Here is a 22,218-nt window from a genome sequence, read left to right on the forward strand (position 1 = left end):
GTTTCAGCAAATTATACTTTTGCGTCAGTGTGAAAATGATATATCGTCACTTTACCAATCTATGAGATTTCCATTCTAACTGCAAATCTTCTGAGTTTACACCCTTTGGCCACAGAGCCTTTTTCTTTGGTTCGTCTTGTTCTGCAGAATCCTCATGAAAAGTTCTGAATTCGAATTGCATTCCTGTGGGTTCATATTCACTTTCATCGATTCTAAAATATTCAAGATTAAGCGGTTTTACATCTTTCACGTTTTTCATAGCATCTGCGATTATTTTAACATCTGAATCATTTCCAGAGTGTAGAGTTGAACTAATAGGAACAGCATGTTTAGAGATAGAATGAACTTCGGTAGGGTTTTCAACTACGGCATCAATGGATATATCTGAAGGTGCCTTGACATTCGTAACTTCCAAGTTATCATTTTGGTCTTTGTCGAGAGATCGATATTTGTTTGCGGTAGAATCTTTGCATTCTAATCGAAAATTTTTGGCAATACCTTTGAACGCCCTTTTGGAATTGAACCCCTTATTCTTTAGTTCATGGTAGATATCCAAAATGTCCGTGCTCGGAAATAAGTGCACCTCTTTTGACAGCCTTTTACATAAGTTTAAAATAAGAGTATAAGCATCCCCATGATACCCAATTGTGTATTTTAATACTGGAATCATGTGCTCGACAGGAACTTCCATATACCTTTTGTTGAGAGTGCTTAGTACGGGACCTTTAAGAATGAGCACCGACGATGTATAAATATATCGTAGGTCACCATTAACTTCATTTTGTGAGAGATTTGTTGTATCAGAATTTATTTTAAAAAGAAGATTATCCTCATAAGAATCTGAATCGGATAGTACGTTTGTAATCTTATAAAAAAGATGAATCACTGTGTACAAGGACATATTTTCCACTTCGCTAGATATTTTTGTAGCCAGTTGTACGATTTCAGTTTTTCCCATTCTAAATTTATCACTGTGAATATATACAGATGTCATAACATCTGTATTGCAGCCTTCTACAATTAACTTCTTAATATTTTCTATGTAATTATCATCCAACGATGGAATTTTATGCAGCCCCCGTATAAATTTTGGCAGTGCTTCCGGGTTTATTTGAGATATATCTGATGCATCAATTTTGCTCAAAAGCTCTTTCGCAAGGTCGATTTCTAGAGAATTAGCAGCAATTGCAAATGATGTTGCAAGAGGTTGTAAGTCAGAATCATTGGCTGTTTCACAGATATGTTCTAGTATACTTGTAACACTACCATAGCTCACTAAAGCAGTTGAAAGCAATGCAAGTGTTTTTGCATCTAGCGTGTTTCTTAGGGACTCTATTGATTCTCTATATCCAAAATGCTCAGATGAGTTAGGTAGATACTTATCCATGCCATCAGTTATTGAGTATCCATCCGTATTACCATATCGTGGCTTACTACCTGTAATTGTTTTATCCATCTTCTTCAGCATAATTAGAAAATTTACCGTATTCAATGCACGTTCATAAAATATTTTTTCCTTGATATTGAGCTTCTTCATAGAACAAACGATAGTTGTGAGTTCCCTTGGTAGTTTGTGGAGATTTTTCACTAAATCGTCCCCTATATATACATTCCGTAGAAGGTCGTTCATCTGTTCACATTTTTCGAGCAATACAGTGGAAGTTTCCAGTGCAAGTTCCTTCATGAAGTATGAGCAAAAATCTAGTTCTGGGTATTTTGTGAATGCTTTTGCCAGTGCAGCCAATTCTTCCACTTCGCAAAAGGAAAGTTTAGGAAGTATCTCTTCGCTTAAGCCTCTTAGAATGTTTTTAACAATTTTCCATAATTGTTTGGCATAGGGTGGCTCATCTTTGGCGTGATTGCCCTTTCCTTCAAGATTTGCGGAAGCATATTTTATATTTTTATCATCTGTTAAGGATTCTGAGGTACCATCACTCTTAATAACTTTTATAGAATCATCGACATCTCTCAAATAAACATCATACAAATTGCTTACAGACAACGCGATCATACCCAAATCCTTTGGGGATCCTCTTGGTAGCAAACGGGGTAGAGATCTACACATTTTTTCTATAAATTCCATGCTTTTTAGTATCAAACGATTATAGTCGCTCAATTCATCTGACGTTTTTGTGGCCTTTTTTGAATATTTATTCATATCTGCGTCGGAATGGATACCTTGTATTACCGTATCCATATCGGATCCAGATGCATCAACAAATTTCTCTATACTTCCACTATCATGGTTGACAAGATTCCCACCCTTATGCTCAGATACATTGTCTATGGACGGTTTATTCCGTATATTCATCTGTATCGTAGGATACGTATAGACATACTTCGACACAGAGTGGAGTATAAGAGCCAAATTCTTTATATTAAGTTTATCAACAGAGTTGATTGCACATTCTACATATCTTGTTAGTATACTTGAGTCTGCGTAGCCATAGTTCACAATCCAGTAACATAACATGGATAGTTCCCTGGACCCTGCAGATTCAGGGGTAAACAGGTTCCCCTTTAAGAGTTTTGCAGGTGCTTTACGTACATCTCCTCGTATGTCCGATTTGTTTGGATATATTGAGAGCTTCTTCCTATGTCTGGGCTTAGAAAACGACCTAGTACAGGTGAGAAGATGCCTGTTGACATTATTTAGATACTTTTCAAGTAGTTTCACATACAACATATCTTCCAGGTAATTTATAGAGTGACTGAGCTCAGGATGAGGTTCATGGTAAGGGATTCCATGGTTACCACACACCAAACGGGAAGAGGACGAAATACGAAGAATTTTCTCCTCTATTTTCACATTAGAATTTAGTCAGAGAACATGTTTTAGCATTAGTCTAGGCTCTCGCGTTTACTGTCACCTTCAGAGTAGACATGAGCCTCTGATCTACACATTTGTTGAAAAGTGACTTACTGAATGAACACGGCCTTTATATCGCATTACTCATATTTCATAATGTAGTTTCTCTCTCTGTTGTTCAGACTGTGGATGCACCCCTGTGCTGTAGGTGTGTCTATCCGTATACAGTTAACGAATCTATACTTTTGTTGTATATTGCGACACATTATCCATTTTAGATAAAAATGGAGTGTAAGTTGCGAGATATTTCACAGGAACCGAAGGTATTTCGGGAAGAACAGCTGCAAAAATGTGTTTTTGGTAAAAATGCATTTATCCTGGATGATAGCTTCAATGGTACCACGATTTTTGTACCATGGAGACTTCATAAACCCATAGAAGAGCTTTTCCAGAGCTACGCAGACTCTGGTGTTATGCATACTGATCAGTTTATCAGCCTGGTAAGATACATGTTCCCGGTAGATCGTACACATTCAGGTGGACAAGGCTTCATTGTTCCCAACATTTCAGAATAAGCGCAAGAAGGAAGATATTGTAAATGTAATACTCGAAAGAACCAACAAAAATGACCAGGGACTACGTTTGTTTCTTCTCTATGTCTATACAATACACATGTGCAGTTTTTGAGGACTTTTTGTTTGCTTTGCATTTACTTGCTCGATACAGAGCATCTGTACTTCGTTTGACTGTGCAATCTTCATTCAATCACATGCTGTCTAGCCTCATCAATCTGAACAAGGAAAAAGAGACCTCTGAACCCTCGGATACAAGTACTGCTGGAAAGGTGGATTCTCTACCTCAATCTAGAAATTCGAGTATAGATTCTACTGTTAGAACAGGTATGATTACGGAGAGTGTATGACAAATGTATAGCAACAATAATTTCGAGAATCAGCTCAAGAATTTCTGAAATACTTGATCAAGCGGATAAAGCATCCAATAATCTGTCTGAAATTGATATAGAGCCAGAAAACGAATCCCAGTCACAAGAGGAACCAGCTGAAACTCAAGATGCGGAGTCCGTCACGGATACAATTACAGCAAAGGATCCTATTGAAATTTTGCGTTCTAAATCAAAAGATCATTCATCATCCGCATATAAATCTCTAGAGATTCACCTTTCTGAGCTTATAAAGGCACTTAACGACAGCGGAGTGCATGCAGAAAATCGCAACTTACAGGAGAGGTTAAATGAAGAAATGGAGCTTAGGAGGAACGCTGAATTGGATTCAATGAATAGGCAACGTAAGCTTGAAGAGGAGTCGTTAGAAGTTAAAAAGGATCTACTTTCAAAAGAATCATCTATATACAGTTTGGAGCGCACTGTAGACAACCTAAAGGAGGAATTAGAACGCTTAACAGCTATGAAGGAAGAATCCGAAAACAAACTGAACATAATCATATCTGATTTGGAGAAGAAAGTTGGTGACTTAGATAACGAGCTGGAACGACGTAAATTGGAGGTGAAACTCAAGCAGGAAATGCAGGAGAAATTGATTTTGGATTCGGAAGATGAGGTTAAGCTCTTTTCCATTTTCTGCGTATATAGAGATGAATTACCTGTTAATGGCGAATTTGTTGTATCTGAGAATAGTTGTATAGCATTTTGTCTCGACTTCGGCTTAGGTGATTCAGATTCACCGAGAGAATCACATGCGGAACCGAAAGCAAAACAAGCGTACGACAAGGGTATGTTTATACTATGCACAATAAAAACTTGCAGTTTCTGGACAATCTGTAAATGGCCACTTAACCTATATATTATTCAAGGAATTTCTCATGCAGCTTTCTCTATTATTTAAACCAGAGTTAACCCCCAGGGAAGGATTTAAATTTATTGTCTAGTAGGTCAATTCTCATAGAAATACACGATATTGTAGCGAATTGCTGTTAAGGTATCTTACAACTTCGCAAAATCCGGAGCATGATGAAAAAGGAATGCATCTGGTTGATACTAGAGTCAAAGATCCATGGAGTATGGAGGATACTGATTTTGGGACAGCACACATACCGCAGATCATGAATTTTGATCGCTTTATGGATGTAGAAGGGAAAGTATGGTTTGAGGAGCCCAAGAGTAAAGAAGAAGATGACAATAAGATACAAACACCAAGATTTTAATTAATGTAACGTTTTTGGATATATATCGAATATGATCGGATTCAGAATTGCGCCAACTAGGTTGGTAGATATAGCGTAACAAGCGATGGGCAAATATTAAAAGTGTTTAAAACCAAACTTCTTGGAGATATTCATCCTATTTTTTGCCTTTTCTTGTGTAATTGCAAGTTGTTCGGAGAATCGCCTGCCGAGCTCGTAGTCAAGTCCTCCACCCAAGTTTTTGATTTGCACCGTAACATCTTGTGGGTTTATTGCGATTGTCTTTAAGAGATTTATCAGGTAGTAAAGTTCCATGTCATTTTCGTCACCGTTATATTCCTTTATCAATATTGCATTTTTTTCTTGTAGCATGCATGCGACTCTATCATGATCCACCAATATAACTCTTTTTAAATCCCTGCCAAGCCTTGACAAATCCTTTATATAGTTTCCCTTGAACTTTTTACAGTGGTTTCTGTGAATGCAACCTATAACGGGAAGTCCCCAACGAGAAGCTATGTCCGTAGCCACGGGATATGAGTCATCGGACCAAATCACAATTTCAAAGTAATTGACAAGTTCCCTAAAGAATTGATCCGCATACGGTCTTTTTTTCACTCTCCATCCATTTTTACGATCATATTCTATTTTAGCTACCACTTTATCCATGTCTATTACTAATGTTGGCAAATTTGGTGGATAGTTTAGATCCTTATAGTCCGGGAGCAGGGGTTCATTCTTTGGATTTAGAATGTGAACTGCATAATCCTGCATTGCTACTTTAATTTTCCTAAAAGCATTTTGCATGGTTAGCTTTTCATCCTTGTCATAGAATGCAGATGGATCACTGTGAGAACGTCCCTCATCTAACAGGTAGGAGAGTCCGCACCCTGTGAAGAAGAGCCCTGCACATCCGAAGATTCCAAAAGGGCTAAATATCCACTTAGGCTTATCACTAGCGTCATTATTTGTACTTTCTTTGTCCGATTCTAGATTGCTAGATGTTTCCTCAGCCTTTTCTGCATCAAATTCGCTATCTTTTGCTGAATACTTTGTGGAATCCACATTATCAGTATTGTTTTTTTGTGCCTTATCCAAAAAACTGCGACTTGTATGGATAAATGCTCTACTTCCGGGGTCTTGGCGGTGATTCCAGGGAATAGGTTGATATTCCTTCAACTTTTCCCTTTCGTGTAGTGAAAAGAGGCTTAAAAAATAATTATTAGAGTAAGATACATCTATTTTCCCAGAGACGTCCCGCGACAATGAAGTAAAGGCCACTCTTTGAGGAGTGGCATATTTCCTCTGGATTCCTCGGAAAAGCAAAGACCTATCAGCATTACTATGCAGGTTTTTAAACCTTACTACAAACATTTTATTGCGATGTCTTACTAATAGCCACTGACAGCATTCCATCCATATTCTGGATGTATTGCCCTCCACGTAACTACACACTAGTCTATAAAGTACATTTATGAAGAGAATTATTCAGAATCATTCTCAATGTCGTAGTTTACATGAGAGTTCCATATGGTTTTATTTGCTCTCTCTATGATTACTCTGCCCTTGTCTGGTGGAGTAGTCAGTATTACGTTCTTTGTGAGTTCCATTAAGAACGCCTCCTTCGCATTTCTTTGTATCCGTCTGAGTTGATCAAATTGAGACCTAGATAGGAAAGGAAGTAACGCCATATACCCTGAATAAGGATTCTTTAAGTCGACAGAGTCATCCTTTAGCGATTCCAAGTCATCTACAATATCTCCTTTTGAAGAAAAATAAAGAGGAGTGGGTCCATTTGGAAAGCACATTTTCAGCCAGTCTTTTCCTTCGGCGGATTCACCAAAAACGTTTGCTATAAGGCTGTTAAATGCATTCGTTTGCAGAGCAACTTCTATTATTTTGTTACCCTTGTACCTCCATAAAACTTCAGAGTTTGCGTTTAACTTTACATTGTGATACTTTTTCCCACCTAGCAGAGAGAACAGAGAATATTTATGTATAGAGACAGAAATTGGGGGTTCTTTTCGCTTTACCCACTCAAACCTAAGTGCGGTACGAGCTCCAGTCGTATTTAAAAATTCCTCATCCGGAAATTCATCAGTGAATTTTATAATTCCAGGGACAGTCACTGTAGTTGTTCCACTTTGATAATTTAATAAAAGCGCAAATGTTTCAGTGCGTTTATGTTCCACAGGTGTATTTGGATTTTCTGCTTTATGAGTGCCAGATTCTTGATGTAAATCTTCCGTAACGGAATTATCAGCAGCATCATTTTCACCCTCAGATTTCATATCGACGGTCTCATCCATAGTTTCTAATTTTGTAGGAGTAGTTGAAGTCATATCTTGATCCGGGTTCTCCAATTTTATTCTTATTGTACCATTTTCGGATTTGGGAACTGTGTCTTCTACACGCATTTCAGCATCAGTACCGTCCATATTTTCAGTCGGTTCATCCATTTGCTCATTATTGGCTGTTGAGTCTATATCCATATTCTCCTGTGGCTCATTTTTATTTTGCGATAAAACAAATTTTGGAACATTTGCATCCATTAGACTTTCTCCATAAACAGGAATCAATGTTTTTTCAATAATAAGATTCATTAAATCAATATCTGCATTTATAATAAAGTGTGAGGGGTATTTAATTGCCGGGTCTAAATTCAGATTAGAGATGAAATAAAATTGGATATTATCCGGAACTTCGAAATCATCCACATTTATACCAATTAATAGCGCTTCCATCTTGCGATTGCGCAAACATGCGCTAACAAATCCGTGTCCACAAAATGGACAGGCCTTCCTGGCCTCCAATTCATATGCTTCAGTGACGTCTGGGCTAGCATCCGTATCATACGAATAATCTGGAAGCTTTTCACCTAAGCATTCCTGTAAGCATTCACGACAACCACTACACCCGCACTTTGCGGAGCATTTTACCAAGAATGGATGGTTCATTGGTTTGTGGCAGAGTTGACAAATGAGAGAAATGGGAAGGCGTTTCAGTTTACGCTTATCCTCGACAACCTCATTGTCTATATAGCTTTTTGCGATGTGAACTATTGGTTTACTGGGTGTCCATGCCACCCTGTTTATGATTAATCGAGATCCATTATGAACGACTACATTATCATCCAACGGAAGAAGCTCATCTGGTCTATTCTCATCATACAGCGATATTAACAAATTAGTTTTGCGAGCGAATTCACGCATTAAACTGGTTTCTTGAGCTATCATGATCTTAAGATCCGATATAAGGACCCCTGAAGTATTATCAAGCTGCAATTCGCGCCATATACTGCGTTCACTACCGAAGCGGTAGAATATTGAGCCGTTATCTTCTTTCATATTGATAGAGTCTGCACAAATTATGACTACTAGTGCGTTATATGGTAGATCCGTATCACAGATCAAGTAGATTGATTTTTCCTACGAATAGAGCCCTGAAATCATTTTATTTTGACAAACTTTATTAGTACATATACATTAAAGTAATTACAAATTACAAAATTTAAAATTTACGGTGAAAATATGTAGCAAATGATACACCTTGCCATATAGGGTGTAAAATAGTGACAGAATACGCAGATGGTTAATAGTTGATGTCTTCATATCCTTCATTGTACATTGTAATTTTCCTATATAGTCTGCAGGATGTGATTTGCTATGGAATCATAAGCAAGAACCCCTTATGTAATCATTACTATCCTATGAAGCGAAAGGCTTCCTCTCTAGAGGAGGTAATTTTGTTCTATATACTTACAAGTCACTAGATACGCACAAAGGCAACGTAAATATATAGGTATGTGAAGTAAAAGAGTCTCCTTATCGATTTAAAGACGGCTACAGGATAGTACCTCCATATGAATACCTTTACAAATCATTTGTAAAGGAAAGATGGATGGGCAAAAGCGTACACAAAGTATTGCTCAGCGAGTTTGCAGCTCTTTCTGAGGACTATATACAACACGCCTGCAAGAATGGGAAATTTAAATTGTATAGTAAGAATGGAGAAGAATTATGTAAGGACTCCAGCGTGCTGGATCACATTCTCAAACCAAATGAAAAGTTGTGTCACTATGCAGTAGTTCATGAGCAGTTGGCTCTAGACAAACCTGTACGGTTAATTAAAAATTTGGAGGATTATATTGTGGTTTCCAAACCAACTAGTGTACCTGTCTATCACACCGGTACGTATCACTACAACACACTAGTAGAAATAATGAAGTATGAGCTTCCAGAATGTGAAAATTTGAGGCTTTATCCAATCCATCGCATTGATAAATTAGTTTCTGGAGTCGTTGTTTTTGCAAAAAGTAGCAATGCAGCTTCCAAGTTTTCGCAAGCTATTAAGGAGCTACTGGTAAAAAAGGTCTATGTCGCTCGAGTTTGCGGTGACTTTAGAAATATAAATTCCAATTTGGTGACTTTGAAAGATGATTATATCATCAGCCACGGTTTCATGTATGCGCTTTCAAAGAGAGATGGTAAACATGAATTTACTATGGAGTGTATAAATAGTAAATGCAAGCCCGTAGAAACTAGATTTAAATTTCTCTCATACAATTCAGATTTAGATGAATCGCTAATTCTCTGTTATCCAGTAACTGGTCGAACACATCAAATAAGGTAAGCTTTCATTAAATTCCACAAACAGTGGGATTGTCAAATTCGGATATACACGCTTCACAGAGCACACCTCAAACATCTGGGTTATTCAATCTCTAATGACCAGTGCTACAACAATGGAAGGATAGTAGATAGTGAAGAATATTTCAAGAGCATTCCGGATGTTCGTTGGGAATCGGATTCTGAGGGCAATTGGTGCATTCCGGAGTTATCTTTCACTACTACAGTTCCATCCGTAGACACTGCTCAATGTGGTGGAATTCCTTTCGTGGATCTAACCACAACTCAAGATGATGGAGGTTTTCACGTTGGTCTAAATCGTGAGGGTAACACTAGTAGGAAGAATCCAACTGGGATATTCCTACACTCCTTTAGGTACATGTGGAAGGACAAGTTCAATGTGTACGATCAGTTCCCTTCATGGACCAAGGAATTTGACGTTAGTTGCGATATAACTTCAATCAATTTATGGGATGATTACCTGTATGTGCTAGTTCCATCACTATACGTAAAAATATGCTTAACTTACCATGTAAATTAAAAGGCATATTATATTTGTATTTTTACTGTTGATATCACTATCATGTCACTGAGACAAATCAGAAAGCTCCGAAAGGAGCTCGAAAAGGATTCCTCAGAGCCTGAATCTCCTCCAAAGGTAACAATTACGAGCAGACCGCCAAGATTTTCATTTAATATGCTAAATGATGATGATTCGGACGAAACATCTTCAAGTGAAAGCGAATCGTCAGATGTATCCAATCCATCAAGTGATGATATCGTTTCGGAGGATTCCGTGGATAGCCAGGTTTGTACAGCTTACACATTCTTTAGTGGATGTATATACACCGAATATTTGCGCTTATAGCCATCGGAAGATTCTGATTGGGAAAAGCTACTAGAAGGGGAATGCGAATTCGCGGAAGAAAAGGGAACATTGGCTGGTAATACTTTTGATGATAAAAGACACTTTTTATCATCTTCAATCCAGGATTTTCGTTGTAAGGGTATGTTTGCATTTTGACATTATCATATCTTGCTTTTCATAGAAATCGGTGGAGCTCCTGGGAATGCCCGCTTTAAAAAAAGTCTTTTGAAGTCAAACAATAGATATTGGCTATGCCCAGGTGTTTCTACAAGGGAATTAATGTCTTTGAGGGCCCTGTGTTTAAGACAACTGCGCATAGACGTTGACTCAACCCATGAACGGGAAACATTTCTTCTTTATTTGAATGACTCGTTAGTTTCATTTACACCCATACAGCTTTTGTAGATACCGAGAAGTAGACGAAATATGCCACGTAGCTGTGAATTCTCAGGATTTTGAACTTTTTAGAAGGTTGCTGGAATCACATCCATTTCATTTGGGAATATTGACTAGAGCGAGTTCCATCAATACGATTTCTGTAAGTATACAATTTGTTCCTTCATAAATTTTTAGAATAATCATGAAGAAGCATTTAAACACCTATACTTGGGTGTGCGTATGATCCAAACCGTTTTGCCAAGCAAATTTTCCTTGGACCATTTGAATAGTTCTGGACTACCAAACGTATGTTTTCATCACTATTATAATCTCTGAAATAGGTTTGGATGCCCTCAAAGCTTGAAGATAATATCGTAATATACAGGCTTTTACTGTTATACATGATATCCCTGGAGAGGCAGGGACAATGGTCTGTGGCTTTGGCAATCTGTAAGCTGCTAATTGCAATGGATTTTCCGGAAGACACATGTCATGGGATATTGCACGTTGATTTGTATATTCTAAACCATGAAAAGGATCCAAACTCAATTCCAAGATTCATTTTTAACTACTGCAAGCAAATAGAGTACACTTTACCGCCTCTCCATCTGTTTTTACCAAATTTTGCCTTTTCACTACCATTGCAATTGTTTTTACACAATACAATAGATGAAGAAGTCCCAATCTTGGAACAGGAGAGGCTCTTGGAAATCAAAAAATTGTTGAAAAAGACATTGCTTCTTGTAGAAGATGCGACCGGAGTTTCATTTTCTCCAAAAACAGAGTTTGAGGAATATCTAGAACTTCTGAAAGATTTAGGAGTCTATGCTCCATACCTTTTTTTGCTGAGAAGCTTGTTAACTTTCCCACAATTTATCGTAAGAATGGCTGAAAAACATACTTCTAACCTTGAACTACGCTCTATCGCATCGCAAGATTTTTTCTCCGTATGGAATGATTATGAAGACTCAGATTTCGATTCACAATTAGTTCGCTGCTACATCACAAAATCTGGAGATTTGTGGACAGGAAAGAATGGCTCTTTCTTATGCAATACAGCTCTCCTACTCGTTGAACTCCTAAACGATCCCGATTGTAAATCCGCGTTAGAATCATTTCAAGCTCTTTGGTCCGCCTACATGGATGAGGTGGATCTACCAGAATATCTTTTTCAGGTGTCTGCAACAGAGTTTGATCTTTCCACATACTCACTACCAATGCAACTTGAAATTGCTTAAATACCCACTACATTAATGTATAACGTACAGAATAAATCATAATTTATGGGCACTTTCTGTTCAAAGACCTGATTGTGCCATGTTCTTGGATGTCAGCTCTAGAAATGCAAAAGTTTCCAAAGCCTCCTAGGGATGCTAGAATAGATGCTCCTATAAAGCTACTATACTGTTGTTCATTCCCACCAATACTCATATATGTGGGATAATATTCACTCTTGTTTGTTTTTAAAAATCCATCAAAATCTCTTTGAAGAATTGGTACGAGTGCAGGGTGTCTAGTGCACCCTCCAGTGAAGATTATACGATCATAGATACCAATAAGATCGACCCCCGATCCAACACTGGACAATGAGTTCCATGAATCAATTAACATATTACTAAGTCCGGAACTTTTGCCTAGTATGCTTTCCAGATTTAAATCATCAGAGTTCGAGCCAAACGCAGGCTTAGATAATTTTATCTTATCAAGGTCATTTTTTGCATTCAAAAACTTCTTTTGATTAAATATGCAACTACAAAAGATGCCACAAAGAGATTTACTTTGTTCTACATCCAAAAAGTTGCCATCCGGCAACGCAAAACAATATGACTGATCGGTTGGGGGAACAATATTAATACTATCGTTAAAGATTATGCAAGTCTCTTTAAGAACAGAAGTAGAGTATAGAGTGGACCAGCGGTAGTAATCCGCATGTACAAATGGGAGTTTGCGAATTGTGACATTTTTGACCTCTGAGTCCTTTTGTGTTTTGTCCGTTTCAGCTGACGCATTTTCTGCGGTACTAGATTTACAATACTCATAAGAGGGCCTTATTGTTATTCCAATTGAAGACAAGTATGAGTAAAATATACAATCTATCAAAGATCCACCTATAGGTTCCTCTCTAACTGATTCTTGTATAGTGTATCCCTCAACCACAGGTGATATATTGGTAGAAGAACCGCCAACATCTACTACTATACCACTCGTCGACGCACTTGCATAACATGTCAATGCAGATCTTTTGCAAAGAAACAAGTTTTCCACCTTGAAAGTTTCTGAAAGGATCTCTGCAAATGTTTCACGGAACTTGGTATTATGCAGACTGGGCTCAGAAACAATCACAGAAGCTTCATGTAAACCTTCATCCATGCCCTTTACACCCATACAACCATCAAGCATTCTCTCGAGGACCTAAGACATAAAGGTGAAGATGCGCACACTTAGGAATAGACATAATGGACAGTAAATAGCGTGAACTTTGGATTTATGTCCATGAAACATCAAAAAATGAAACAAACCTTTTCATCAACTTCAAATCCGTTGTTACCGTAGGTGATTGCAGGAATAGGGACGACGTTGTCGTGTTTGTCACGAGGATTCAAGGGAAAAATCGTATATTCCAGCGGATTACTCCCACATCCTCCATTAAAGCCACAAATTTCGCCCTTGGAATCCCTCATCAAGGGTTTTCCTATCACTGGGGGTACCAGGAAGCTGGGATTCTTATCTCCAGCCCTTCCTACTCGAAATGATACGGTACCATAGTCGAGAATCAAAGGTTTTTCCATGATTATAAACCCTTAAAGCATTTTAACTGTCTTTATATTCCCATCACACTATATCACACAACTTGGAAGTTTAGCAGATATAAACATCACAGAGATGCAATATAAAAGTCGTAAAAATTAAAGCTCAACGTCTTGGTCTATATTTAATATAGACTTGAAATTATTTGGTTTCTCCAGGATTTCTACCTCCGAGATTATGATACGATCCGAGTGAGGGAACATGAACAGCAAAGTAAGCTGAATAAGCCCACTGATAACCCCTAAAAAGTTTGGTGCAATAACCAAGAGATCCCAGATTATAAATCCATAAGAAAACATGAAAAATGCTCCGATAAAGTTTCCCAAAGATATCTCCGTGGGCATCGTCGATGTGTTTCTAGATTCCAGAATCTCATTGAATGAAACCAATGGAGATGTGTAAGATATTGCCAACAAAGATCCTAAATACACGTACGTATAGATGCGAATGTAAAGCCATCTTACCTCCAAAAAGACCGACAATTGTTAAATATGTCTCCATATCCAAAAGAAGGTACAGAACCGACAGAATAGCTGCAAAAACTCCTAGTACCTTTGAAGAAATGATCAAGATTGTACGTTGAGACAGATCAGTACAATAGCTGTGAAATACCCAAAGAGTAACAAAATTGATTAGCGTTCCTGTATAATGTGAGCAAAAATGTATAAATTACAAACCTGGCAAATTGGACACAATGATAATTATATTGACGGTAAGAAAACCGTATAGTGACCATAATAGATTGGAATACGCAGATGTGATGAATGTGAGTATTTTCAGGTTTTTTGTTGATCTGTTCTTCCTAATAGTGAGAGCAGTATGAATGGGTGTAACCTGCATCAAGAGTGATGATAACACGGATCCACATTTAATCAGGAACCTGAAATCGCTCCTTATAAACCTTATGATTCTATCAACAAATCCATCACTTTTGATTTCCTTTTCTATAATTTTAGGAGCTTCTACATTTTTAATTTCGATCGTTTGTTCTTTTGCATTGGGAATGTTCACAGTTATAGTTGCAATTGTATTTTTGTCAGTACTCTTTGAGTCAGATGATTGATTTTGCACGACTTCTATACTGGATGACTTGACACTGATCTCAGGGCCCGTGTTTTTAGCCTTGGAGTCCACATCTTTGGCATTATCGCCAGAGTCCTTTTCCACAGTTGTAGCTTTAATCTCTGGGTTGTTTAATTTGATTTCTATGACATTTTTTTCACTGGTTGAATTGATATCTTGCTTTATATTGGCGATTTCTGTTCCCCCTTTCGTTATCTTTATATCATCTGCGATTACGAACGTTCTGCTCCATATGTTAAGAACTACCAAGTATAGATATGAAAGTGTGCACGGTCGCATTTTATATGGTACACATTTATGTATTATATGCTGATTGGTTGTGATACAACGAGTCACCACATAAGCGTCTTTTTAGATTCACCTCCACGACACAAATAGACATGTGTATCGTAGTTTTGGGGATGTTTGTTGTTATTTATGGAGATCGTATCAAATCCTGTTGAGCGGATTAAGCACTGTTTGGGAGATGTATATTCGGGATACTTCATACCTACCGTTATTTGTGGAAGGTCGCTGTGCTTCAAAAAAGATTTGAACAAGTTCATCAAAGACTTCTGTGATATTATTTATAAGGAAGATCTATCTCTGCTCGAAGATGTAGGTGTCTATGTCCATGATATACGTCTAAACGTCTGAAAACCTCACCTAATACATAGGAGAATAAGGATTTTGGCCTGAAGTCGCTCGGTTCCCTGTTCAAAGAGCGTATGATATCAAAACTTCTCACTGTATCACCGGAAGAAAACATCTGTGATGTATGGAATCTCCTTTGGGGTGTATGGGCCGGTAAGTATTTCTGTGTGATTTACACGGTCGTTCGCAGATATATTCAACTCTGAACCAGAAGGGAAATCTGAGTCGTATATCATACTTCACAAAACAACGTGTGTTTACTTAATGTTTTATTTGTATCACTGTCAATCCGGATTAAACAATTTTGTAATATCTCTTTCTTTGGGTAAGTTCTAGACATTAGGAGATTGAATTTTACAGAAACATTTGAAGCGTGTATAGATTTAGCAAAAATAGTCTTGGAAAGGTTTCAAGTCACCTCAGTAGTTGACGTTTTAAACTATTTGGTTAGCAAAAAGTGCATAAATGTTGCACTCTATGATGGAATTCAATACCTATATCAGAACAAGTACGGAAAACCCCTCACAATTAAAAAGAAGAGCATATCTAGATCTTGATTTTGCATGACACCAAGCAGATAAAATGGTGAAATTTGGCCAGATAATAATGGGACCTCCCGGTAGCGGAAAATCTACCTATTGTGCCGCAATGGAATACAAGTATAATTCTATAGGAAGACACACAATTATAGTAAATTTAGACCCTCAGGTGACTCCTGAAGAGCTTCCTTACAAGCCTACAGTTGATGTTTGTGACTTGGTTGATGCTTCAAAGGTATCTGATACCTTTGAACTAGGACCGAACGCAACTCTGTTATACTGTATGGAATACCTTTTGGAGAATGTAGACTGGCTAATTGAGAAACTATCGCCATTTAAAGACTCTTATATATTGTATGATATCCCTGGTCAAATTGAGCTTTTCACACACCACACATCCCTAAGGGATGTGATTCAAAAGCTGGAAAAGAACGGACATCGGCTGGTTGGAGTGAATTTGATCGACTCTACTCTTTGCGCGGATCCGTACAAATATATTGCCGCGTTGCTGTCATCACTGAGTTGTCAGATCTTTGTCCAACTACCACACGTTAACATTTTGAGCAAACTTAGCCTTCTAAAGATCGTCAAGAAGGATTTAGCATACAAATTGGAATATTACACAGAGGCCAACGATTTACAGGAACTTATGGTCGTGCTGAGGAATGGAATCCACATGCCGAACCAGGAGAGGTTCGAGAAGTTTACATCTACTCTGTGCGAACTCATTGAAGATTTTAACCTGGTATCATTTGGAACGTTAGATGTGCAAGATAATGAATCTATTGAGAGAGTAATAAGGATCATTGATCGCTCGAGCGGCTATATCGCTAATTTGGGGGATTCCTTCCCGCACAATCGCAATGTTTACGACTTTTCCTTTTCTAACAATATTACAGATGATGTTTACCTCAAAAACAATGTCGCAGATCTCCAGGAACGCTACGTAGATTCCGACGAATGACCCAGTGGTGTATGTGCGGTACATGCCTTAAGGTGATTGCATTTAGTATATATGCTAGAGATGGTTGTTTCATACTCGGATGTGTTTATAGTAGCATAATACTGCTCCTCCTAATCATTGATAAAGATGATTATATCAAAGGTCAAATTGCAAAATACCTTTCTTACCGTCCATAGTCCAGAAGCGGACAAAGACGATGAATGCCAGTTATATAAGTCACTCTCAATGCCTCCAGCCAAAGGTATCTTTTAATTTTTAAATCTACTCACAAAAATGCTGCAGAAAAGCTGCATGAGTGCTACATTTACAACATCCCGAGCTTCACCAACCAAAACGGTTGCAAGCTTTCACTCACCACGTCAGGTACTTTTATACAACAGATTTAACAGATATGCGACAGACCGATCAACAGCTGACGGTTGTTCAATGAAGCAATGTTCAGCAGGGTCTCCCAGCGAGGTAAGCGTCATTCGTGTTACGTTTCTTTACATGATTGTAAATGTCCATCTAGATTCAGACATTTGCATCGTGAACGTTTTAATCCATTGACAACATATACATTTAGGATGCGAACAATGATTCTGCCCTCAATCCGGAACGTTTGTTGAATGAAAATGTTAATATAGAATGCTCAGAATTCATCCCAGTTGATGAGAATGGAAATTTGACATCTATTGGATCCATCCATCACAACACCGGCAACTGCAAACGTAAGTCCAATACCTCTGCTTGGAAACATTTTTTACAGCCTGTGCATTTCACCGCCATCGCACCAAAGTTTGTGAGAATGGTACACGTTGCGCGTTTTGTAAGTTCTTACTCATCTTGTAAGCATACTGTATAGGTCACTTTGAGCATGCCAAAAAACGGTCCAAAAGTTCCAAGAATAATAACAACTATCGCTGCTAGTGGAAAATCACTAAGAAATTACGCTGTGCAATGACCCATCGTAATTTTTCACACACGAATATCTATTCAGTTATTATTGTTCTCACCCGCCAGAATTAGGTGGCCGGGATCTGGAGCTTAAAATGGGTATTTAAGTAGTGGTGCCCCCCTGCTACGGAGTAACAATGGATGCTTTCGTTTGGACCAAAAACCCTCCGAAGTTCTTCTGCAGCCACTCTTGAAGCATTACCTCTGCGGCAGATTACAAGTATGATAATGTTCCTGTCAGGGTTGGTCTTTAGCAGAGTTTTTAAGAATTCTACACTGTTTTGGGTGGTATATTCTGGTCCTTTGTCGCATGAAGATTTATTCTTTACATAAGGGCTAGGCTCCAGGGAGTGCGTATAGTTCAAAATATCCTGCAGAGGCCAAGATATAGCGCCCGGTAAGTGACAAATTGTAAAGTGGGCACTAGGGCGAACATCCAGGAGAAGAATATCGTATTCCCGTCCATTTGGTACCTTTTCCATAATGTCTGATTTAATCAGTACTCTTGTATGCACAGGGCATCCATTTTCAATTTCGTCCATGTACAAGTCCCAGAATTCCTCAGGACTCACAGCCAAATAGTCACGGTCTAGGTTGCTTGTGCTTTCTTGTGATTCGTACATCTTGAGTTGAATTGGTGGCGCCGAATCTCCACATACGACACATGAAGGATTCCTTGCAAGCTTCACGCAACGAAATGGATTTAGAATGTTTGCTGAATCATAAGTTAACAAACGTCCGCCTAGCAGGCTAGCATCTGTGATTCCAGCTGCAAGTTTTAGTGCTTCGGTAGCCTGAAGCGTTCCCAACACTCCCGGAATTGAACCTATTACACCAGCAGCACTGCAAGCATTTTTAACGAGAGTAAGCAGAGGATTTCCTTCAAATGGACAAATACAGCGAAAACATGGTGTTTTCTCCTCGTTTTTTGGAGCATCCATCATTTTGTCAACCCCTTTTTCATGAGACGTTGGATATTTGATACGATTATATACCATGAGCTGACCTTGAGCCCTTATACAACTTGCTATTATACATGACTTGTCATACAAAACACAGGCGTCGTTTATAAGATACTTTGTCTGAGGATTATCCGATGCATCCACTATGATATCATAAAGTGGTATAATCTCTTTGGCTTCCCTTTCACCCAAGTAAAATTCATAAGAAATATAGCGACCAGAGCTATTCATTTTCAGGAGTCTCTCACGAGCTGAGCAAGCTTTATTCATGCCAACATTGCACTCATCGTGAATTATTTGCCTATAGATTAGTGCATAAAGTGTATGTAAAGCATACCTGTGCAAGTTTGATATCTCTACAACGTCACCATCCATTATGCCGATTATACCAACTCCGGCAGATGCGAGATACATTAGAACCGGTGAGCCTAATCCACCAGCTCCTATAACAAGGATGGCACAATTCGCGATAGATTCGTAAATAGCACCGCTATTGGAGAACTTTGTACATTCATGGAGCGCCAAATACTGTGGAGCATATCTATTTGCCGTTTTAACGTCCATCGATGAGCAAAAGGGAAAAGAGGACCCATTGCAGGGGGGTTCTGGGACATTTCTCAACCTTCCTGCAGGATTCCATGGTCTTCTCCTCTTTAAGTACTCCTCAAGGGGAATTGAATCATCAATTTTTATGTTTTTGGTCAAACAGCCGTGAGATTTCAGTGTTTCATCTATAAAGGCGGACATAACACGTCCCTTGTGCAAACTTCGCATTTTTATGGTATCAACTACATTAATAACAAAATTTCTAATATGTTTTACATGATATTGCCCTGATTCTTGGCAAAATGTATAAATTATAAATCAGAAAGCTGCCTAGGAGCTTGGAAGACATACGGCCAGACTCTCGGCAAGAACAAACATATGTTAAACCATAAACAAACCATTCAACGTATATTAGACAGTAATTAATTAAATATTCACTTTTCTATCTCCCCACACCTTCCAGTATCTTCTCTGTGAGACATACACACGGTAAAAATTGTTTCTGGCCACCAGTTACTGCGCATAAACACACATGAGTGATAAGGCCAAAACACCTTCATAACTTAATATTTAAAATACTGTGTGTTCTCAAGTTTGTCTGTCACGGCAACAATTTAAAATGTGTATCCTCTTTTAACGTTTGTTTGACTTTGGCATTATTAGAACATAGTTAAAAGACTATGTAAAGGCAATTTGAGAAGTTGTATACGAAAATGTGGAGTAAACGCATCGTTAGAAACGGTATGAAACGCAAGACCTTGGATTCTCCAACAGACGAAGACTTTGAGACACCAAACAATGTAATGTCTGAAAGCGAGTTTCTGTTCGATATCAAAGAGGGTCCTAATCTCGTTGACGAACCATTCGCCAAGAACATGGAAGAAACAACAACAATAGACGGTGAAGATCTCGATTTCGATTATAAAGAAACACACAATCCCAAGAATAAACGAGCTTCCTTGATATCTCATCAGTTTTTATCCAATTTCTTATCCGATTTCACAGATGAAGAGTTAGCAGCCAAGAGAACAGTAGAGACAATCTACAATGCCAGTGGATCTTTTTCCTACACATATCGCAGCTTAGATGAGGCATTCTTTTCAAGGTCATCAAATTTAGATTCTATAAAGCCCTTTATTAAGGCAATGGTTTCAGTAGCTGATGAATCTACCCTTTTAAAAATCATCAATTCCAAAAAGGCTCCAGCGCCCAGCGACCCATCGCTACTTTTAAATCTCGAGCTTCTATTGCTCGGACAATTTCGTTATATGAATGAAAAGTTTGACTATAGTCTAATGGAAAAGGAATGTAGCGATTGGAAGGATTTAGAAGTTATACTAAATGGTCTATTTTCCAGTGGAGTTGCTCAAGAACTGCGCACATGTTTTTCCAATATATACAACATTAGTGAAGTTTACGCGGAGGATTTTAAAAAGTGCACAAAAGATATAAAATCGCTAATAACCACACTAAAGGAGTCCATAGAGACGGACAAGAAAAAGAAATTGAAACGAACGACTGCATCGTTCACTTTGGGCAATTGCCTTTCTTGCATAGAATTTATTGCAAAAATTGCTGATTTCCTTCAAAAAATTCAATCGGTAATAATAAAACATTTAATGAACCTACCAGAATCGGAAGGTTTAGTCTCAATTGTCGGTCATATTCAGGATGATATAAAATCGAATTTAAGGGATACATGGGGATCTGAAAAAATCGAGGAGGAACTTTATGACAAAATAAACTCCATCAATATACTCATTGGTGAAGATTCGACCTTGTTTACAACCAAGGAACTCATAAATGATGTTGAATTCTGCAAGGGAAAATTTTCTAGTATTATTGAAGCCTATGAAGAGAATCTGAAAAAGGAACGTGAACAAAGCGCTGAGTTTATGAGAAAGGAAAAAGTTAGACGTGATGCAATAAACTATATTTTAGATCGTCTAGAAGAATTTAACTCTACAAATACTCCAATGTATTACAAACATCCGTTTTATATCGTTGGAATATCCCCTAAAACTTGTACTGCCGACTTGTTAAGACGCTCTGGACGCAAACTAAAGACTCTTTTACATCCTGATACAGTCCATGATCCAGAACTTAAACACAAGGCTGAAGTTGCGTTCAAGGAAGCGTCCTTGGCTTTGGATCAGTGTATAGATTCAATAACTATTGGGAATTCCAGTTTCTTCAGGGTTGGTCCCTCTCCTCCATACTTATCTCTCATCGGAATCGATGATTCCCCATCCTCTAGCTCATATACTAGCAGCCCTGAAACTATGGAAGCGTCTGTGACAATCCCACCCACTCTATTGATATTCCCAGAATTCACTCTTGAAAACCGAAATAACAATTTGGGAACTGTTGAAATCACAATTTCTCCAACCTGCCTAAATAATGGATCTGGATGGCAAGCATTAGGTAAAAACAGATTTGCAAATGTTTATTTACTAAGACCAAGCCACAGCGATAAGCCAGTGGCACTTAGAATATCGCCAGACAAAGTTTGTACCATCAAAAAGGTTACCCTTCCTGAGGAAACAAGATCAAAAATTCCAAATGTCATCTTTGATGCAGTTCAGCCATTTATTATGGATTCAGAATGGAAATATTTTATAGGCGTACAGGTATATAGCGATAGAGAGGCTTCCCTGATAACATGGAAGAGCATAGACATTAAGATTTCTAAAGGAGGAAGATCCCTAGATCAAATGAAGAAACTACTAAGGACATTTGAAAACGCCTCATTTATAAACCAAGATTTGCTCAGCGGCAAACTCAAAACCCTGAGAACCAAAAGTGACGGAGAAGGATTCATCGCAGAATGCATCAAATTTGCGCAGAGATGGGCCGATAATAACTAATACTTGTACGTGTATTACATTTTAAACATGTTAATTA

General features: G+C 38.1%; 13 protein-coding genes across 13 annotated transcripts; 7 read left to right on the forward strand and 6 right to left on the reverse strand.

Annotated features, from left to right (window-relative positions):
* Positions 1-46: 46 nt before the first annotated feature.
* Positions 47-2,686, reverse strand: BEWA_042160 (conserved hypothetical protein; the record flags this gene model as incomplete). Its single annotated transcript, XM_004833573.1, has 1 exon — positions 47-2,686. One exon carries the CDS (start codon positions 2,684-2,686, stop codon positions 47-49), a length of 2,640 nt encoding a protein of 879 aa, XP_004833630.1.
* Positions 2,687-3,093: 407 nt separating this feature from the next.
* BEWA_042170 (conserved hypothetical protein) lies at positions 3,094-4,714 on the forward strand (the record flags this gene model as incomplete). Its single annotated transcript, XM_004833574.1, has 5 exons — positions 3,094-3,309; positions 3,347-3,449; positions 3,490-3,708; positions 3,839-4,558; positions 4,593-4,714. 5 exons carry the CDS (start codon positions 3,094-3,096, stop codon positions 4,712-4,714), a joined length of 1,380 nt encoding a protein of 459 aa, XP_004833631.1.
* Positions 4,715-5,086: 372 nt separating this feature from the next.
* BEWA_042180 (conserved hypothetical protein) lies at positions 5,087-6,343 on the reverse strand (the record flags this gene model as incomplete). The annotated part of the gene is made up of 1 exon (XM_004833575.1): positions 5,087-6,343. One exon carries the CDS (start codon positions 6,341-6,343, stop codon positions 5,087-5,089), a length of 1,257 nt encoding a protein of 418 aa, XP_004833632.1.
* A 110-nt stretch (positions 6,344-6,453) lies between these two features.
* BEWA_042190 (conserved hypothetical protein) lies at positions 6,454-8,316 on the reverse strand (the record flags this gene model as incomplete). Its single annotated transcript, XM_004833576.1, has 1 exon — positions 6,454-8,316. The coding sequence occupies one exon, from the start codon at positions 8,314-8,316 to the stop codon at positions 6,454-6,456; it is 1,863 nt and encodes a 620-aa protein (XP_004833633.1).
* An 80-nt stretch (positions 8,317-8,396) lies between these two features.
* BEWA_042200 (RNA pseudouridylate synthase, putative) lies at positions 8,397-10,138 on the forward strand (the record flags this gene model as incomplete). The annotated part of the gene is made up of 3 exons (XM_004833577.1): positions 8,397-8,559; positions 8,771-9,597; positions 9,661-10,138. Exons 1-3 carry the CDS (start codon positions 8,557-8,559, stop codon positions 10,136-10,138), a joined length of 1,308 nt encoding a protein of 435 aa, XP_004833634.1. The 5' UTR covers positions 8,397-8,556.
* A 42-nt stretch (positions 10,139-10,180) lies between these two features.
* Positions 10,181-12,081, forward strand: BEWA_042210 (conserved hypothetical protein; the record flags this gene model as incomplete). The annotated part of the gene is made up of 6 exons (XM_004833578.1): positions 10,181-10,405; positions 10,466-10,604; positions 10,647-10,836; positions 10,871-11,003; positions 11,039-11,149; positions 11,185-12,081. 6 exons carry the CDS (start codon positions 10,181-10,183, stop codon positions 12,079-12,081), a joined length of 1,695 nt encoding a protein of 564 aa, XP_004833635.1.
* A 43-nt stretch (positions 12,082-12,124) lies between these two features.
* Positions 12,125-13,666, reverse strand: BEWA_042220 (actin, putative; the record flags this gene model as incomplete). The annotated part of the gene is made up of 2 exons (XM_004833579.1): positions 13,363-13,666; positions 12,125-13,255 (listed from the first exon to the last, which is right to left on the reverse strand). The coding sequence occupies exons 1-2, from the start codon at positions 13,630-13,632 to the stop codon at positions 12,125-12,127; spliced, it is 1,401 nt and encodes a 466-aa protein (XP_004833636.1). The 5' UTR covers positions 13,633-13,666.
* Positions 13,667-13,749: 83 nt separating this feature from the next.
* Positions 13,750-15,044, reverse strand: BEWA_042230 (conserved hypothetical protein; the record flags this gene model as incomplete). Its single annotated transcript, XM_004833580.1, has 3 exons — positions 14,329-15,044; positions 14,116-14,292; positions 13,750-14,072 (listed from the first exon to the last, which is right to left on the reverse strand). The coding sequence occupies exons 1-3, from the start codon at positions 15,011-15,013 to the stop codon at positions 13,750-13,752; spliced, it is 1,185 nt and encodes a 394-aa protein (XP_004833637.1). The 5' UTR covers positions 15,014-15,044.
* A 107-nt stretch (positions 15,045-15,151) lies between these two features.
* Positions 15,152-15,924, forward strand: BEWA_042240 (conserved hypothetical protein; the record flags this gene model as incomplete). The annotated part of the gene is made up of 4 exons (XM_004833581.1): positions 15,152-15,331; positions 15,391-15,520; positions 15,558-15,692; positions 15,728-15,924. The coding sequence occupies 4 exons, from the start codon at positions 15,152-15,154 to the stop codon at positions 15,922-15,924; spliced, it is 642 nt and encodes a 213-aa protein (XP_004833638.1).
* A 25-nt stretch (positions 15,925-15,949) lies between these two features.
* On the forward strand, positions 15,950-16,870 carry BEWA_042250 (ATP binding protein family member protein; the record flags this gene model as incomplete). The annotated part of the gene is made up of 1 exon (XM_004833582.1): positions 15,950-16,870. The coding sequence occupies one exon, from the start codon at positions 15,950-15,952 to the stop codon at positions 16,868-16,870; it is 921 nt and encodes a 306-aa protein (XP_004833639.1).
* Positions 16,871-16,908: 38 nt separating this feature from the next.
* Positions 16,909-17,836, forward strand: BEWA_042260 (conserved hypothetical protein). The gene is made up of 7 exons (XM_004833583.1): positions 16,909-17,111; positions 17,153-17,233; positions 17,271-17,329; positions 17,436-17,469; positions 17,506-17,580; positions 17,619-17,678; positions 17,715-17,836. The coding sequence occupies exons 1-7, from the start codon at positions 16,997-16,999 to the stop codon at positions 17,777-17,779; spliced, it is 489 nt and encodes a 162-aa protein (XP_004833640.1). The 5' UTR covers positions 16,909-16,996; the 3' UTR covers positions 17,780-17,836.
* A 38-nt stretch (positions 17,837-17,874) lies between these two features.
* Positions 17,875-19,734, reverse strand: BEWA_042270 (conserved hypothetical protein; the record flags this gene model as incomplete). Its single annotated transcript, XM_004833584.1, has 2 exons — positions 19,106-19,734; positions 17,875-19,069 (listed from the first exon to the last, which is right to left on the reverse strand). Exons 1-2 carry the CDS (start codon positions 19,540-19,542, stop codon positions 17,875-17,877), a joined length of 1,632 nt encoding a protein of 543 aa, XP_004833641.1. The 5' UTR covers positions 19,543-19,734.
* Positions 19,735-20,027: 293 nt separating this feature from the next.
* On the forward strand, positions 20,028-22,181 carry BEWA_042280 (conserved hypothetical protein; the record flags this gene model as incomplete). The annotated part of the gene is made up of 1 exon (XM_004833585.1): positions 20,028-22,181. The coding sequence occupies one exon, from the start codon at positions 20,028-20,030 to the stop codon at positions 22,179-22,181; it is 2,154 nt and encodes a 717-aa protein (XP_004833642.1).
* Between the last annotated feature and the right edge of the window lie 37 nt (positions 22,182-22,218).

The sequence above is a fragment of the Theileria equi genome, assembly GCF_000342415.1.
Source record: "Theileria equi strain WA chromosome 2 map unlocalized gcontig_1105316255037, whole genome shotgun sequence".
Classification (NCBI taxonomy): Eukaryota; Apicomplexa; class Aconoidasida; order Piroplasmida; family Theileriidae; genus Theileria; species Theileria equi.

Coding starts and splice junctions, on each gene's coding strand:
- BEWA_042260 (XM_004833583.1), top strand. CDS start 16,997: ATGATTATATCAAAGGTCAAATTGCAAAATACCTTTCTTACCGTCCAT. Junction 17,330..17,435: donor CAGCAGGGTCTCCCAGCGAG/GTAAGCGTCATT, acceptor ATATACATTTAG/GATGCGAACAATGATTCTGC. Junction 17,470..17,505: donor TTCTGCCCTCAATCCGGAAC/GTTTGTTGAATG, acceptor TAGAATGCTCAG/AATTCATCCCAGTTGATGAG.